Genomic DNA, 15996 nt, shown 5'->3' on the forward strand with positions numbered 1-15996 from the left:
AAATAGCTTAATTTTTATACTGAAAGATCAAATACAATATTGTCGACCAACCTGCGTTGATCTAGTGGTGCAAGGTCTTGTTAGATTTTAAGACGATCAAAATGTGAAATGTTCAATTCCTACGAGCGTTATTTGTTGGAAGGTGAATCCACAAACCACGAAAGAGATTATGTTTTTATCTAAAAGGTGAAAGGATATTTTTAATAATACAAAAAAAATTAACATTGTCACCTTTGCTTATACATCTAAAATGTGTGTTCATTATCAAGATATATATTTTACTTTGTGGAGTGATATAAAAAAATATTTATTATATTTGTTATGATTGTAATATCTATATACTTATAATTAATATATTTTTACACGGTATATTTTTTTCTCCCCATTTGTTATTAGTTTAATTAGCTAACACTCGTTTATACGTGATTGGTGGTAAAAATGAAAAGTTAAGATAATATAATAAAAACAAAAAAAAGGTTGAATGAAGTAGTAGCCAAACACAAGTGAAAACCCTAATCGCAAAGAGAGAGTATTATCTCTCTTTCTCATCACCGCAGAGGTAACATTCATTTCTTCATATCCTTCGATTCGCTTGTAATTTCTCCATTTCACGTGCTAGATCTAGATTCTTCCATGGAATTACGTCTTTTCAATTCGCATATTTATGTATTTGTTTTGTTTTTTTCATGATATAATTGTAAGTGGATTTTATTCACTCGCTTTTATTTGTTTACTCCATCTTCTTTTGATTGGATTTGATTTGATTTGTTTATGTGTGTTGTTAGTAGTACTGCTGGAAAGCGCATCTGGGTATTTGAGCTGGTTGATGCAAGAATTTGTAATTTGATTTGATACAAAAATTTCTGATTTTGAAGAACTTTGAGGGTCTCACAATTTTTTGGGTTTTTATGAGAAAGTTTTAGAAAAACTTGAAGGAATTTGAATAGATCAGTTTTGCATGGTTATTTAAGATTCTTTGAATAATGATTTCATGGGTTTTGACACAAAAAGTTAAATTCGGTTGATCCAGTCCTTCCTTGGTATTAATCTTTGCAATAGGTTGCTTTTGAATACATACTTTAAATTGATTCAATCAAAAGTTTAACTTATTCTGCAATACTTTGTAGTTAAAAAAATTCCCGTGAGTCTCATGTTTTTTCCTAGTGTTATTGCTGTGGAACAGTTTTTTAAATTGCACTCAGCAACCATAATTGCGGTCACAATATTGTGGTTTTGGGATTGTCTGCAAGGGCATCCTGACCACAATTACGTCTGCAGCAGCCACATTTTCATGCAATTGCGGTAAACACAATGTAGCTGCAACTACAACCACAACTGCAGTTTAAAACAGCTGTGAAATTTCAGTTATTGTGGTACAGTACTGATTACGTAGTCCCTCTGCTATGTCGGGGTGGGTGGTAATTCTAGTTGCAGATAGGTTAACCTTTTCTTTTTGTTGTCATTTTCAGTTTCCATAGAATTCTTTCTCATAGTTAGAACACATTAACACCTCTGGCATTGAATTTTTTTAACTAAGTGTTTGAAAAAGGTTTTTAAATGTTCAAAATGTTTTTTTAACTGAATGCACGTACTTTTCGTTAGAAGTAGTTCATTTAAAGATGTTATGCTAAGTGTAATTGATAAGATTTTGGTGCTTGAATCTAAATTGAAATTGCATTAGAAGATGCGTTGTATAAATGCTAAATAAAAAGAGCTATCTTTGATTATGTTTGGGACAGTTTCTAGGAGGTGTGGATTTGGATTTTTGTGGTAGTAATGTATGGTTTTAAGTTTACAGACTTTCTGTTACAACACATCACAAACACACCTAAGCACATGTAAATGATGATGATATATATGGAGCCCTTGCTTTTTTCTTGTGCATGCTTAAACGCCTTAAAACGTTGCATGAAAAAATGATTGTTTATGCAAGAAAAAGTAATTTTACTTAGTATTTTTTTTCATCATATGCCAAAGTTTTTACACATTAGGAGCCATTGTATGCAAATAAGTACTTAATTATTCGAGAGCTTACGGTTATATTCTACCACTCTCTCCCTTGCATGTTTTAATCATTTTTCCCCCTTCTGGGATCACGTTTCTTTGCCAAATAGAATGCCATATTAGCCTGTGGGTATCACAAATATGATGCAATATGTAGCATATGTTATGTTACTTATGTATAATGCACTGGCATATCTGAACATTTTCAAGGTGTGCCATTTATATAGCATACATCTTAACATGCTTTCTCTGTATGTCATACCCATCTCAACTCATCCATTTATCTATTGGATTTTAATGGGCTAGATTTACTAAATCAAACTCATTTATTGGATGGATAATGGATTGCCAATTTCCCATTATATCCGCATTAGTTATCTATCGATCATGTGCTATCATGCTGTTGCATTGCACAGCCTGTCCGTGATTTATTGGACTAGTCCATTGTGGGTGCTATCGAAATTATCATAGGCTGATATGTGATGCAGCCTCAATTTTGTTCAGCATTTCCCTTCCCCATTTGTTCTCTTCATAGATCCCTCAGAAAAGGCTTTTCCTTAACACACCCGATCATTATTGCCTCCATTCTATTCCACTCATGTGCCCTCTGTTTCTTCTCCGATGAAGATGATGGTGCTGGACGCCCTTTTTTTAAACAAAGGCCCAACTCTAAGCCCAAAGAAAAAATAACCATATTCAAATAGCCCAAGATGTGATAGTAAAAACCAACACATCTTTAAAATGTCCAGATATAAAACTCAGTTTCTCTCCCTTTTCTGAAACAAAGGGTCCTAAGCCTAACTGTAATTTCAAAGAATGAAAAATAACCCTGTTCTTAAAAAGACTAATTTGTTGTTTTGTCACGTTGTGTTGTAGATTCATTGTTTAAAACATTTCTTATGTACATATTCTAATATATAGAGACATATCTACTGAGAACAATTACCAAATTAAGAATGTGAGTCCGGGAACAATAATCCAGGACCATACAACCATGCATGGATGGTCTCAATTAAAGGTTGGTTAGTGATCATATGATGACCTAAAAAAGTCAATTCAATGGGCAATATTTATTGTTCTCATTTCTCATAAAAGAAAGTTTTCTCACTTGATATGTTCCCTATATATATATGTACATATGGATGTATGGTATATGTATATTCTTCCCAGACATGGCATCATCAACTCAATGGATTGGATATTTTTAATAATTTTTGAATGGATGTTAAATGGATAATTGATATACTTGTACAGTTGTACTCTTTTATATTCTGATCCATAATCCATCAAACTCATTATTTGCTACCCTTAAAAATAAACAATAGACTTTGTTATCTTGAGCCTATTGTAAGAAATATAGTTATAGCTCATTCTGCTACATTTACTAATTTCTAGTTATGGTGCATTGACCTCCATCTTGCAAAAATGGAATTAAAATACTTTATTTTGTGAAACCTAAGTACGAATGTAGGATTTCATTATTTTAATTTCCCCTGAACCTTGCTTTTCTAGTTAATCTTCAGTTGTGACAGTATCAGCATGCTAATCGTACTTAATATTTTACTGCTCACGATTGCTTATTGAGTTCGTAATCATTGAAAAGATGCCTAATTGCATATTAAGTTTCTCACTTGCTATAATTGTTGAAGATCCCGATTTACTGGTATTTGATTCTCTTACTCTGCATCTTTAAACATGTATTTGTAAAAGACAGCCATACTTGCATAATTCTCCTTCATACTTGATTAAATGGGCTAAAATATTTGTATTTTGACATTGCTTTTTATATGGTGGTCAACTGATTCTGAATGCTGTTTTCTGAATTTGATGCCATATATCTGTTTTCATAATTGTAGACTAGGCTTATTTTTATCATCAACAATGGCTGATGGTCAAGAATCAGACAAGAACATTGAGATATGGAAAATCAAGAAATTGATCAAAGCTTTGGAATCTGCTAGAGGTAATGGTACCAGCATGATTTCTCTGATAATGCCTCCCCGTGATCAAGTATCTCGGGTCACTAAGATGTTGGGAGATGAATTTGGAACTGCTTCAAATATCAAGAGTAGGGTGAACAGGCAGTCAGTGTTGGGAGCCATTACTTCTGCTCAGCAGAGGTTGAAGCTATATAATAAGGTCCCTCCAAATGGATTGGTTCTTTACACTGGAACCATTGTCACTGACGATGGTAAGGAAAAGAAGGTTACAATTGATTTTGAACCTTTCAAGCCTATCAATGCATCACTCTACCTCTGTGATAACAAGTTTCACACAGAAGCTCTGAATGAACTTTTGGAATCTGATGACAAGTTTGGTTTCATTGTTATGGATGGAAATGGCACCCTCTTTGGGACTTTAAGTGGAAACACCCGTGAAGTGCTTCATAAATTTACTGTTGACCTGCCAAAGAAACACGGTAGAGGAGGTCAGTCAGCTTTGCGTTTTGCTCGTCTTCGGATGGAAAAGAGGCACAACTATGTTAGAAAGACTGCAGAGCTTGCTACACAGTTTTACATCAATCCGGCTACTAGTCAGCCTAACGTTTCTGGACTCATACTTGCTGGTTCAGCTGACTTCAAGACTGAACTTAGTCAGTCAGATATGTTTGATCCTCGCTTGCAGGCAAAGATATTGAATGTGGTCGATGTTTCTTATGGTGGGGAAAATGGATTTAATCAGGCTATTGAGTTATCTGCAGAGATTTTATCGAACGTGAAGTTCATTCAAGAGAAACGTTTGATAGGGAAATATTTTGAAGAGATAAGCCAGGATACTGGGAAATATGTCTTTGGTATTGATGACACATTGAAGGCTCTGGATATGGGTGCTGTGGAGATACTTATTGTGTGGGAAAATTTGGATATTAATAGGTATGTGCTGAAAAATAGTACCACTGCTGAGATAGTCATAAAGCACTTAAACAAGGAGCAAGAGGCTGATCAAAGCAATTTCCGAGATCCAGCCATCAATGCGGAGTTGGAGGTGCAGGAGAAGCTGCCCTTGCTTGAGTGGTTTGCCAATGAGTACAAACGATTTGGATGCACTTTGGAATTTGTGACCAACAAGTCTCAAGAAGGATCACAATTTTGCAGAGGGTTTGGTGGCATTGGCGGTATCCTTCGCTACCAGCTGGACATCAGATCATTTGACGAGTTTTCTGACGAAGAAGTGTACGAAGATTCTGATTGAAGTGTCTTTCACTGTGGAACCATTACTTGGCTTTCGACGATTGGACGGTAGCTCTGTTGCTCCTATGATTAAGACTTCCAAAATTCACTTGGATTTTATGGTACCTAAGACTTTGCCATTTGGTTTTTGATCCATCAGATATGCGGTATTGTTCAGTTTTCATGAAATATGCTTTATACCTTTAATTTTTCATTATCCAATGTAAGTTAATGGCAATGGCAACTCTACTAGACTGTGGTTGATTCCTCAAGAAAGAGCAGCTAGACATTTCTCATGACTCAATTTGAAGATATGAATGTTTTAAAGACTTTTGATATATTGATGTTCATGGCATTTGGATGTTGAGAGTAATGTATCCCCGGTATCAGGAGATAAGTTATCTATTCTGGCCAACAAAATCAGGATATGTTATATTTAATTATTTTCTACAAAAATATTTTGAAAATTAAACAAAACTGTACACATGTCATATTTTTATTGGCTAGAGGAAATAAGTTATCTTCTTATATAAGGGGATACTTTATTCTTTTTGGATGTTATACTCTTGCTTTGTTACACGAAAGTGTCTTAACATATATCATTTTCCCCATCTTGTTGCTAGTGGCAAAGCATGATGAATTGGTTCAGTTGAAGGAACAATTTGACATCTTTACCTTCATTTATCTGTGTATCTTGAATAGGTGATGTTGGTGATAGTGGTGAATGGAGGAGAGGGGAGAAGAAAAAAGAGAGGAAAAAAAAAATCAAAAGTGAGTATAATGCACAACCACTATATAAACAAGCATGTCCCTTATGTTATCCACAAAATGTGTTAAAGGAACAAAGGTTCTCAATTGAGAATGAATGAATGAGTATATGGAGTGATATATATCTTGGAACAGAAGATGTGTTTCCTAATTATAGAAACACTTCCTTAGACTTAAAGTACACACACTTCCTTAAATTTAAAGTACACCACCCTCAAAACCAATCCTCCATTTCGATTAGTAGGATATCTTACTTGGATACATATACTTGGTTTTCTTTAGTCCTTTTATTTGTTTTCCACCATTATCCTATTCCTTTGTTTAGTTAGTGTCATCTTTTAAAATTAGGATTAAAAAACATGTAGCGATTCAACAACTCATCCACGAAGAAAACAACAATTGATGGTGACAACATGATTTTTAATTTGATTTAAAATTATTGAGGGTCAACAATTTGATTTAAAAAACATGTAGCGATTCAACAATTGTATTACTTTTGTTTGAGAGTCAATGGTAGTTAATAAATCAATGGTGGTTAATAAATCAATGGTGGATGATTGACTGACAGTATAAAAAAATATTTATACTGTTAGTTTATACATATTAAATTCTTCTACATTATACATATGTATAAAAAGTGGCACAAATGAAAATAATTTTAATAATTTTAATATAAGAAATGAGAATAATTAATATATATCATTATATACTATTTGAGTTATTAAGGTTGAAAAAGATAAATACACAACTTTTTCTTGATCATTAACCAATTGATAAATATTCTTCCGGGTTCATCTGCACACGTTCAATATTAGGCTACAGAGAGAAATTTATTAGCCACACAATTGGAAGTCAAAAATCATGAACTCACTAAGGGTTTTGAGGCTCATGCCCAATCATAACGAAAGGTAGAAAAAATTGGAGAGGCAGATAATTGGAATAATTTCAAATATACCCAATAATCTAATAATTTGATCCAAAAAAAGTCACAAAGTAGAGATTTCTTTAGTAGCCCAATTTAGGATCAGTTTACACCACATGAAAAAACTAGACAAAGATTAAAAAATGTGCCGAAGACTGAAAATCCAGTTAAAATTAAGATGAAGAAATAGTTAAAAACTAATTTATTTATTTTTGGTATAACTAAGTGTATCCGTTCACCTTTCTCATAAAAAACTCTACATTTTCAAGGTTTTTGTATGTCTCTTTCAACAAGTATCGTTTCCTAGAATTGAACATTTGATCTTTTATTAACCTAGTGATCTAATATGACCTTATATCACTAGATCGACTCTGGAAAGAACTAATTTATTGAACTAAAGAATTTGATAAAAGTAGTAAAAATTATCAGGTGAGTTTCTTTTCCCAATGTGATCAAATTCTGTTGGTTAAAATTTTCTAACATTGGTCATACACAAAATAAGAAAATAAAAAGATGATTGGACTCACAAGTAGAATAAGAAAAGCAACAATGACAACCATTCATTTGAATCATAGGCTATCCATAATCTCATCCTAACTTTGTTTCATATGTCACAACCACACACCCAAACATTACATCTTTTTGGGCTTATATATATATATATTAAAAGAAAAGATACATAATATTCAACCTTATACTATATTTTTCCTTCAACTGTTTTACTTGCTCCACACTACTTCACTTGCTGCATCAGAAATTTCATTCTCCATTGTTGATTTGAATAATGGCTTCGGCTACTTTTTCTGTAGCCAAACCAACTCTTCAGGTTAAAGAACTTAGTGTTTTTTACTATGTTTCAATGACTTTATATTATGAAAAACATGTCACATGTTACATGTTATATTTTATGTTATAGCTGAAGCTAGTTTTTGTTATAATAGTTTACCATTCTTTGTTCTATATTCAGGTTAATGGGAAGAGCTTCTCTGAATTCTCTGGTCTCAGAAATTCATCATCATGTTACCTACAATTTCCTCGAAAAACATCTGAGGACTTGTATTCTGTCATTGCCTTCCAGACCTCAGCAGTAAGTATTTGTTTGGAATGAATGGTTACTTTCTATATAGAAGAGAAAATATAGTGTTAGAATAATTGGCTCGTGTTTTACATTGCACCTCGCAACCCCATTTGCAGCCGCAATATTGCAGTTTTGCTAGTTCCCGCAATAGTTCCGTGACTACAATGGTGACATCGTCGGCTGTACTTTATTGCAATTTTTCGCAATTGTATTAAACACAACGTAACTGCAACTTAAAATATTAATTGAGCCCGATTTCACACCAAAAACTAATTAATAGGGGAATGTTCAAGTTATTATATATGGTTCTTTGCTCATATCATTAAGATGTGAGACATTATTACTTTAATATGTACTTATCAATAAAATGATTATAATCATCAAACTAACTCTTTGAATGGTTGACTTAAACTCTTATGCTGATCTTTGGTGGATATTTATAATGTATACTTCTAAAATCACATTACAAGATCTACATATGCCAGAGATACATGGTGCATAGAAAAGTTTTTGTCTAATATTCCTTCATCACTAGAATTAGGCCCTTTTGGATTTGATGTTTTAACAGATCAAACAGTTATAGTTACATACATTAATGCAGAACATGTGCCTGCACAAAAATACATGATCAACACTTTACACATCTTGCTTTTTTTCCCTAAGTCAATTGAGCCATGCTTACTATATCATAGTTCAAACTAGGCCTTATGACATGTTACAACATTCTGTTCATGTACTTTTGAAGGTTGGAAGCAATGGAGGATACAGAAAAGGTGTAGTAGAAGCAAAACTGAAGGTAGCCATAAACGGGTTCGGTAGGATTGGCAGAAACTTCTTGAGGTGTTGGCACGGTCGTAAGGACTCTCCTCTTGAAGTCGTTGTCATCAATGACACTGGAGGTGTCAAGCAAGCCTCTCACCTTCTCAAGTATGACTCCACTCTCGGAATTTTCGATGCTGATGTCAAGCCTGTTGGTGATGATGGCATATCAGTTGATGGAAAGGTCATCAAAGTTGTCTCTGACCGCAACCCTGCTAACCTCCCTTGGAAGTAAGCTCATATTCTTGTTTACTTTTCAAGTTTTTTGTTTAAAATATTGTTTCATATATGTTATGGTCGTTTTCGATTTAGTCCTTATATGAAAAAGGTTTTGAGTTTAGTGATTTTACAATCGTTTTCAATGTCATTGACTGTTTGTTGTATTTCTTACACATGAGATTGCTATATACATAAGGGTGGAGGGAAGAATTAGACTTGTATTTGCAACTAGAACTACTTAAGGGTTCGTTTGCGAGTTGGTTTTTGGATAAAAATTAAGATAAAGGGAAGACTCCAGAGCCATGAAATACACATGTGAGATGACTCAAAAGCCTTCCGTTTCCCTTCGTTCCCCTCCAAAAACCAACTCGCAAACAAACCCCTAACATGTTACCTTCTTGTCACATGACAAAAACTTTAACTGTTGTGCCAAGAGACTCCCCTTTCAAGTGTCCAATATAACAACTAAAAATGTTGTGTTTGGTTACAATGACAACACATAAGTTTGAACCATGAACACCTTTAAACTATCCAAACCAATTTTATTGTCTTATAAAGAAACTAGTATATAGAGTAAAAGAGGGGATACACATAAAGTTTAGTATATAATGTTGCAGGGACTTGGGGATAGACTTGGTGATAGAAGGAACTGGGGTGTTTGTGGACAGAGAAGGTGCAGGGAAACATATTGAAGCAGGAGCTAAGAAAGTTCTTATCACAGCCCCTGGCAAAGGTGACATCCCTACCTATGTGGTTGGTGTCAATGCTGATGCTTACAACCCAGATGAACCAATCATCAGCAATGCTTCTTGCACCACTAATTGCCTTGCACCCTTTGTCAAGGTCCTTGATCAGAAATTTGGTAATTCACCTTATCACCACATTTTCTATCAAGCTTAATATATATATATATATATGTTGTGAAATTGAAAGCCTTGCCTCTTATGCTTATGATACCATTTTTCTGCTTCAAATTGTGATTGTTTTGTGCACAATAAACAATATATTGTTATACTAATTTGACTTATTTAACTAATTTTAGCAATTGGTCATACCAAGGGTCTAAGGCAAAATTTCATTTCTGATAGCGAATTTGAGATTTACTTTTCAACATGTCCACTTTATAGAAGTCTATCGGACCAGGTGAAGGGTTACCTTTGACCCGTGATTAAAGGACGACTTTTAGCTCATGACAACCGAAGAGAGAAGTTGAGATTTGACTCTGATATCATGTTAAAGTTTTATTTCAAAACAAATTGACAATGAGAGGAATAGGGTACCAAGTATTTAAACCATTCTTAGGACAATGAGTTAGTCGAGCTTAGACTTACTTCCCAACGTGAATACCGATGTTTTAAATAGTTGTTTTAAATAGTTGTCCCAGTTTCTGAAACTCCCAAAATCTTAACCTTTGAGACCATTATGGGCAAATGCAGCCAATGCAGTTGTGATACAATTTCAACAGAGACACAAACCCAAATTTAAAATCATGCTATACTTCACTATGCCAATGTAAACTGACTCTATATTACAGGTATAATAAAGGGTACCATGACAACAACTCACTCCTACACTGGTGACCAAAGGCTTCTTGATGCTAGCCACCGTGACCTCAGGCGTGCAAGAGCTGCAGCACTCAACATAGTCCCAACTTCGACCGGCGCGGCGAAAGCCGTTGCCCTAGTCCTCCCATCCTTAAAAGGAAAGCTCAATGGCATAGCCCTCCGTGTGCCAACACCAAATGTATCAGTAGTAGACCTTGTTGTTCAAGTCACAAAGAAAACCTTTGCAGAAGAGGTGAATGCAGCATTCAGAGAAAGTGCAGATAATGAACTTAAAGGCATTCTATCTGTGTGTGATGAACCACTTGTGTCTGTAGATTTTAGGTGCAGTGATGTTTCATCAACTATTGATTCATCATTGACATTGGTTATGGGAGATGATATGGTGAAAGTGATTGCATGGTATGATAATGAATGGGGTTATTCTCAAAGGGTTGTGGATTTGGCTCATATTGTTGCTAATAATTGGAAGTGAAGCCAAATGTGTTTGTGATTTTCATTTTTTGTGTTCTTTGGTGTAAGTTAAGTTGTACTGAGAAATAGAACCATTGATTTTCTCTTGCTTTCTCATTGTGCAATAAAATTCTTGGTTTCTTATGTTGAAGAGTGTGTGCATGTTGTTGCTAAATTGATCTTCATATTTAACAATAGTGTGAAGTTTAATATATAGTCCTACGTCATTTTGTTCATTTGTATTTCCTTTTCTAAAAAAATCAATAATAATTAAAAATGATATAATAACACTGTAAAACTTGAAATTGTCAACTGATACATTTTTTAATCATGAAATGTATAGTAAAATTTGAGATTGCCTCATGTAGGTGAGACATGTACTTATATTATAACTAAGAATAAAATATCTCATGACAATAAGTTATCTCTTTTTAGCTGCTAAAATTATTATATGTGTCATATTTAATTATTTTCTATAAAATATTTTTAAAATTAAATAAAATATTTTTAAAATTTAATAAAATATTACACATGTCATACTTCTACTAGCTGGAGGAGATAAATTATCTATGGATAAGAAAAAAAATAAGCATTGATTACGTCTAATTGAAATTAGAGGTAAAAAATGAGATAGGAGTAAATGGAGAGAGAAGTGTTCTGAAAAAGTAAAGGAAAAAGGAAAAACAACATTAATTAATATTTATATATTTTTATTTAAAATGAGATTATAATTTTACGCTTAAAATACAAACAAACAAAAATTATCACTTCCCTCTCCATTACTTGAGATGAATCTCACTCCTTTAAACTTTATCTGTTTTAAGCTATTAATTATCTTTCCAACTAAGTTTAGCCTCAACATTAAACTAAATCTAGCGAAATGGTCTTTGTAAAAGTTATGTGGTGTGTCTTCTTGGACATGATCATTAATTTGACATGATTTTGAAAGTTAGACTTCCAAATCATTTATAACTAATTTTAAATATTATATAGCTTTATCGATTTGTATATCCACATAATACTTCCCAAAATTTGTATTGAGAAAAGGGGAACTAATTGAATCAAATATTTTGCATCAATGTATGACCTTCCTCTTCTCCATAGTAGAATTTCTGGAAATTGTTATGTTCTAGTTGTAAAATACAACAAAATGTGCGCACAAAAGAAAAACAATGCATAAAACGCATAATATAATAAATTATGGACATTAAAGTACTATAATACTAATGTGGTTGGTCAAGCATAAAGATGATACTATTAATAGATGGTCAAACTTAGGTAAGTGACATTAAAATGTTTGTTAAAGTATATTGTTTGACTAAAGCTTAATGACATTATTTATGAGCATAATGAAGGTTATTTGATGGAACTTGTTCCCCAACATTGGCCAAGTTCCATTGTTAATAAATGAATTTGACAAAAGCTTCAAATCTAGTTCCTTATTCAATTTTAAACTAGAACCATGGAGAGAATTAAAGAATGGTATGAGGTTTGAGAATGAATCAAAGAAAGATGTCGTGGTCAAGAATATAGAGAATGTGGGGAATGAACGTGAGCGAGTCTCAAGTGAAAAAAATGAGAGTGAGAAATTCTATAAAAGTAATGCTATATCCCCTTAATAATACTCTTACCCACAAAAAAACAACATATGACACTTATAAATTAACCATTAATAAATAAAGTATCACCTTATGACATATGTCATTTTTTTTCCGAGTATGAGAATTGGTAGGATAATTTTATAGGATAATATACATTTTCCTTTCCATAATGATAAAATCTGAAATGAAAGTGACAAGGTCTTAGTTGTGATGTTGACTATTCGACTCCTAATGTCAATACACCTCCACAATATAAAATTTTATAGAAGGCAATAAACTAAGATTGATTCACTTATTCTATTAAATTCCAAATTATTTTTCAAAGAATTTAGATTATTTAATTAAAGCAACCAGAAGAAGTGTTACACTCCTTGTAGTTTTCAAACATTTTATTAATAGACGGCATAATGGAGAGGTTGGAGCCTTTGGTGTTTACAAACTACAAAGACTACACACATTATGATGAAGATAAAAGATTTCGACACATATTAGAGTTGTTAAAGTACTATGAGAAAACGTTCTTTCAGGAAGATTGGAGTTTCCGAAGCAACAATTTCAATTAATTCATGAAATGATTAAATTTGTATTGAACATTATATTTCTTAAGTTTAGATGATCGGTAAAGGATTATATTTGAGGATATTGTTAAGGATAGAGCACAATGCGGAAGCACATGATTGAATCAATTGAGAATAAAAGAGAAGCAAGTAAAGGATAAAGAAAATAACACACAAGATTTAACGTGGAAAAACCCCTCAGTGTGAGAGGAAAAAAACCACGGGCGATCAAGAGCAAAATTCCACTATGTAAAAAAGAAGAGTACAAGAAATCCTCTTATAATGATGAGGACAAATGACAATATTTTTTCTCACAAATACTCTCTCAAATGGAACAAGAATTCTCACCAAGAATGCACTCACAATATATGTGTAAATGAAAGAGATGTTGTGTGTTGTGAAGATGATTTTGAAGCTCTCTATATGTGTCCTTTTATAGGCAAGCAAAGTCTTGGTATCTTGGATTCCAAGCATTGGATGCTTGGAAACAAAGCCATAAAAGTGACATAAAATGCCCTTAAAGAGAGCCATAAAATAGTCGTAAAATTCTTTTAAGGCATAGTAATGAGAGGCATCTAACAAATATAATATGTTCAAAATTGGTACACATTAGCATATTATGTCAAACAACTAGGTTTGAAGGAATAAAATTAGTTTTCAAAGAAAAAAACAAAACAAGAAACACATTAACATAATGGTGACAACCAAAGCAATATTATTAGAACGGTTATGTAATAATGAAATAGGAGTGATAACGGTGATTAACCTAGTCAATAGAAAAAACAAGTGATGATGGGAAATAATGACATAGATAGTGAAGATAACTTTGAGTAGTGAGATTAGAGAACATTGAGTGAATGGAAAACTTTGAGCAAACAATGGTTGTAATGAATAGATGCATCAACGACGATAGTGGTAGCATGAGTGATGCTAGTGAACAACAACGGAGAGAGTAAAGAGTGATAGTGATGGTGGGTTGTGGAGAGTGAAGTGAGAAGGTTTTATTATGTGTTGCTATCTTTATAGTTTCAAACTATTCTAATTTTGAGTTTTCAAAAGTTAGTGTTACAAGTATTAGATGCTTTTGTATTAGAGACTCTTTTATTTGTGCATTCTTTCTTTCTATTTACTTTAGTTTTTCTTATTTGGATATGTTAGTTTGTTAGCTAAGTTTCCTTTCTAGTTTGTAGTTAGTTTCAGTTGGTTATTTTCAATTAGGCCTTTCCTTTTTTAGTTTAGTTTGTATATAAGGATTTCTTTCTTTCTCTTTAATGACACGAGATACATTCATTGCATTTTCTTCTTCCTTTCTATTCTTTCATGAGCAATAAGATTAAGATGGTATCAAAGCGAAAGCTCTAATTCGTCTTCAACCTCTCCTCCTCTTCTCCTCCTCCTTCATCATCTTCCTCCTTCCGTAAAACTCATTTCTTGTCTTATCTGATTGATTCATGGCGAATCAGAGCAATAACACTGACCCACATAATAATCCCTACTTTCTCAGCTCAAATGAAAATTCGGCCCTGATTCTCATTACTCCTCTATTGAATGGTAAGAATTACCATTCGTGGGAAAGATCCATGAACCTTGCCTTAGAATCAAAGAACAAACTTCACTTCATCAATGACACCATACCTCGACCTCCTCTTGATGATCCATGATATGGTTCTTGGGTGAGATAAAATACAATGATCCTATCCTGGATTCAACATAGCAAAAAGAAAACACACAGATTTATCAATATGAAGCAAAGACAGAACATACATACACATAACAAAGCAGTGAGCATTATCCTTTGCTTAAAAAAGAGTATACAAGCCATATCCTCATCTCCCTATCAACAAGCAATCAACATAATTCAGATTCACCAATTCTATCATCTCCAGAACAAATAAAAATCAAGCCACAGAGGTAATGCGTATGTTATTTGCTATGTAAAAATTTATGTTTGCACTGAAAACTTATATTCTGAAAAATATATGTGCTTGTAAAGTAATATGAGCATTCATTTGAATGTAAGGCTAATCAGTGACATACTAAAATTGAGAGCTATCCTGAACAATATAAACCAGAACAAAACAACGCTTCCTTCCCCGGCTTTCACGAACCAGAGCCGTCATGCTCTGACCGTGAAGAATTCATGGTCATACCTTGCTCACCACCGTCGTCGCCTCCCACTGGTGAGAGCCCTGCAATTGATAACAGATGCAAAATATTAGTGATGGTTCTTATGGAGATTAAAGGCTTACAATGATTGATCCATCATCCTTAATTTAGATGTTACAATTAAAGCAATAATGAACCACCAAAAGCAGTCAGGAATCACTAGAAATGCAAAAATATAAATATCAAGAGCATTCATGTGATTGACCCAAAGAGGCAGCCGTTGATCACAAAAGAAAATCTCAAAAGGGCACAAATATGGGATTATTTCAGTTACTAAATGGCCATATTCATTGACAACTTCAAATGTATTAAATCAGAAAATGGATAGGTCATGACAGGTTACATGTTTTTGATAGATCAAAGGGTTTTCAAAAGCCAATTAGTAACCCATAACAAGCTATAAAAGGAGACAACATCATACTATATGGAGACACGACCGTAAGAAGAAAATCAGAAGATGGAGAGGACGACGGTAAGAAGCTTAAAAAAACGGGACACGACCAAAATGAGCTTAAAAAACGGGACAACCGTAAGAAGAAAATCAGAAGATGGTTGTAGACCTTCTTCTCATTTTTTGAGAAGTCAGAGACAACTTGAACCATAACCTTACTATAAAAATTAAGTAATAGCTTTAAGTAATAAAATAATTGTTAATTATTTTTTATGTGAAATTAATA

General features: G+C 33.3%; 2 protein-coding genes across 2 annotated transcripts; both read left to right on the top strand.

Annotated features, from left to right (window-relative positions):
• Positions 459-5539, top strand: LOC109347481 (eukaryotic peptide chain release factor subunit 1-3). The gene is made up of 2 exons (XM_019587356.1): positions 459-559; positions 3861-5539. The coding sequence occupies exon 2, from the start codon at positions 3886-3888 to the stop codon at positions 5194-5196; it is 1311 nt and encodes a 436-aa protein (XP_019442901.1). The 5' UTR covers positions 459-559; positions 3861-3885; the 3' UTR covers positions 5197-5539.
• Positions 7552-11146, top strand: LOC109347482 (glyceraldehyde-3-phosphate dehydrogenase A, chloroplastic-like). The gene is made up of 5 exons (XM_019587357.1): positions 7552-7690; positions 7832-7951; positions 8688-8992; positions 9598-9842; positions 10515-11146. Exons 1-5 carry the CDS (start codon positions 7649-7651, stop codon positions 11015-11017), a joined length of 1215 nt encoding a protein of 404 aa, XP_019442902.1. The 5' UTR covers positions 7552-7648; the 3' UTR covers positions 11018-11146.

Source organism: Lupinus angustifolius, chromosome LG05 (genome assembly GCF_001865875.1).
Source record: "Lupinus angustifolius cultivar Tanjil chromosome LG05, LupAngTanjil_v1.0, whole genome shotgun sequence".
Taxonomy (NCBI): domain Eukaryota; kingdom Viridiplantae; phylum Streptophyta; class Magnoliopsida; order Fabales; family Fabaceae; genus Lupinus; species Lupinus angustifolius.

Coding starts and splice junctions, on each gene's coding strand:
- LOC109347481 (XM_019587356.1), top strand. CDS start 3,886: ATGGCTGATGGTCAAGAATCAGACAAGAACATTGAGATATGGAAAATC.
- LOC109347482 (XM_019587357.1), top strand. CDS start 7,649: ATGGCTTCGGCTACTTTTTCTGTAGCCAAACCAACTCTTCAG. Junction 7,691..7,831: donor TAGCCAAACCAACTCTTCAG/GTTAAAGAACTT, acceptor TTCTATATTCAG/GTTAATGGGAAGAGCTTCTC. Junction 9,843..10,514: donor GGTCCTTGATCAGAAATTTG/GTAATTCACCTT, acceptor TCTATATTACAG/GTATAATAAAGGGTACCATG.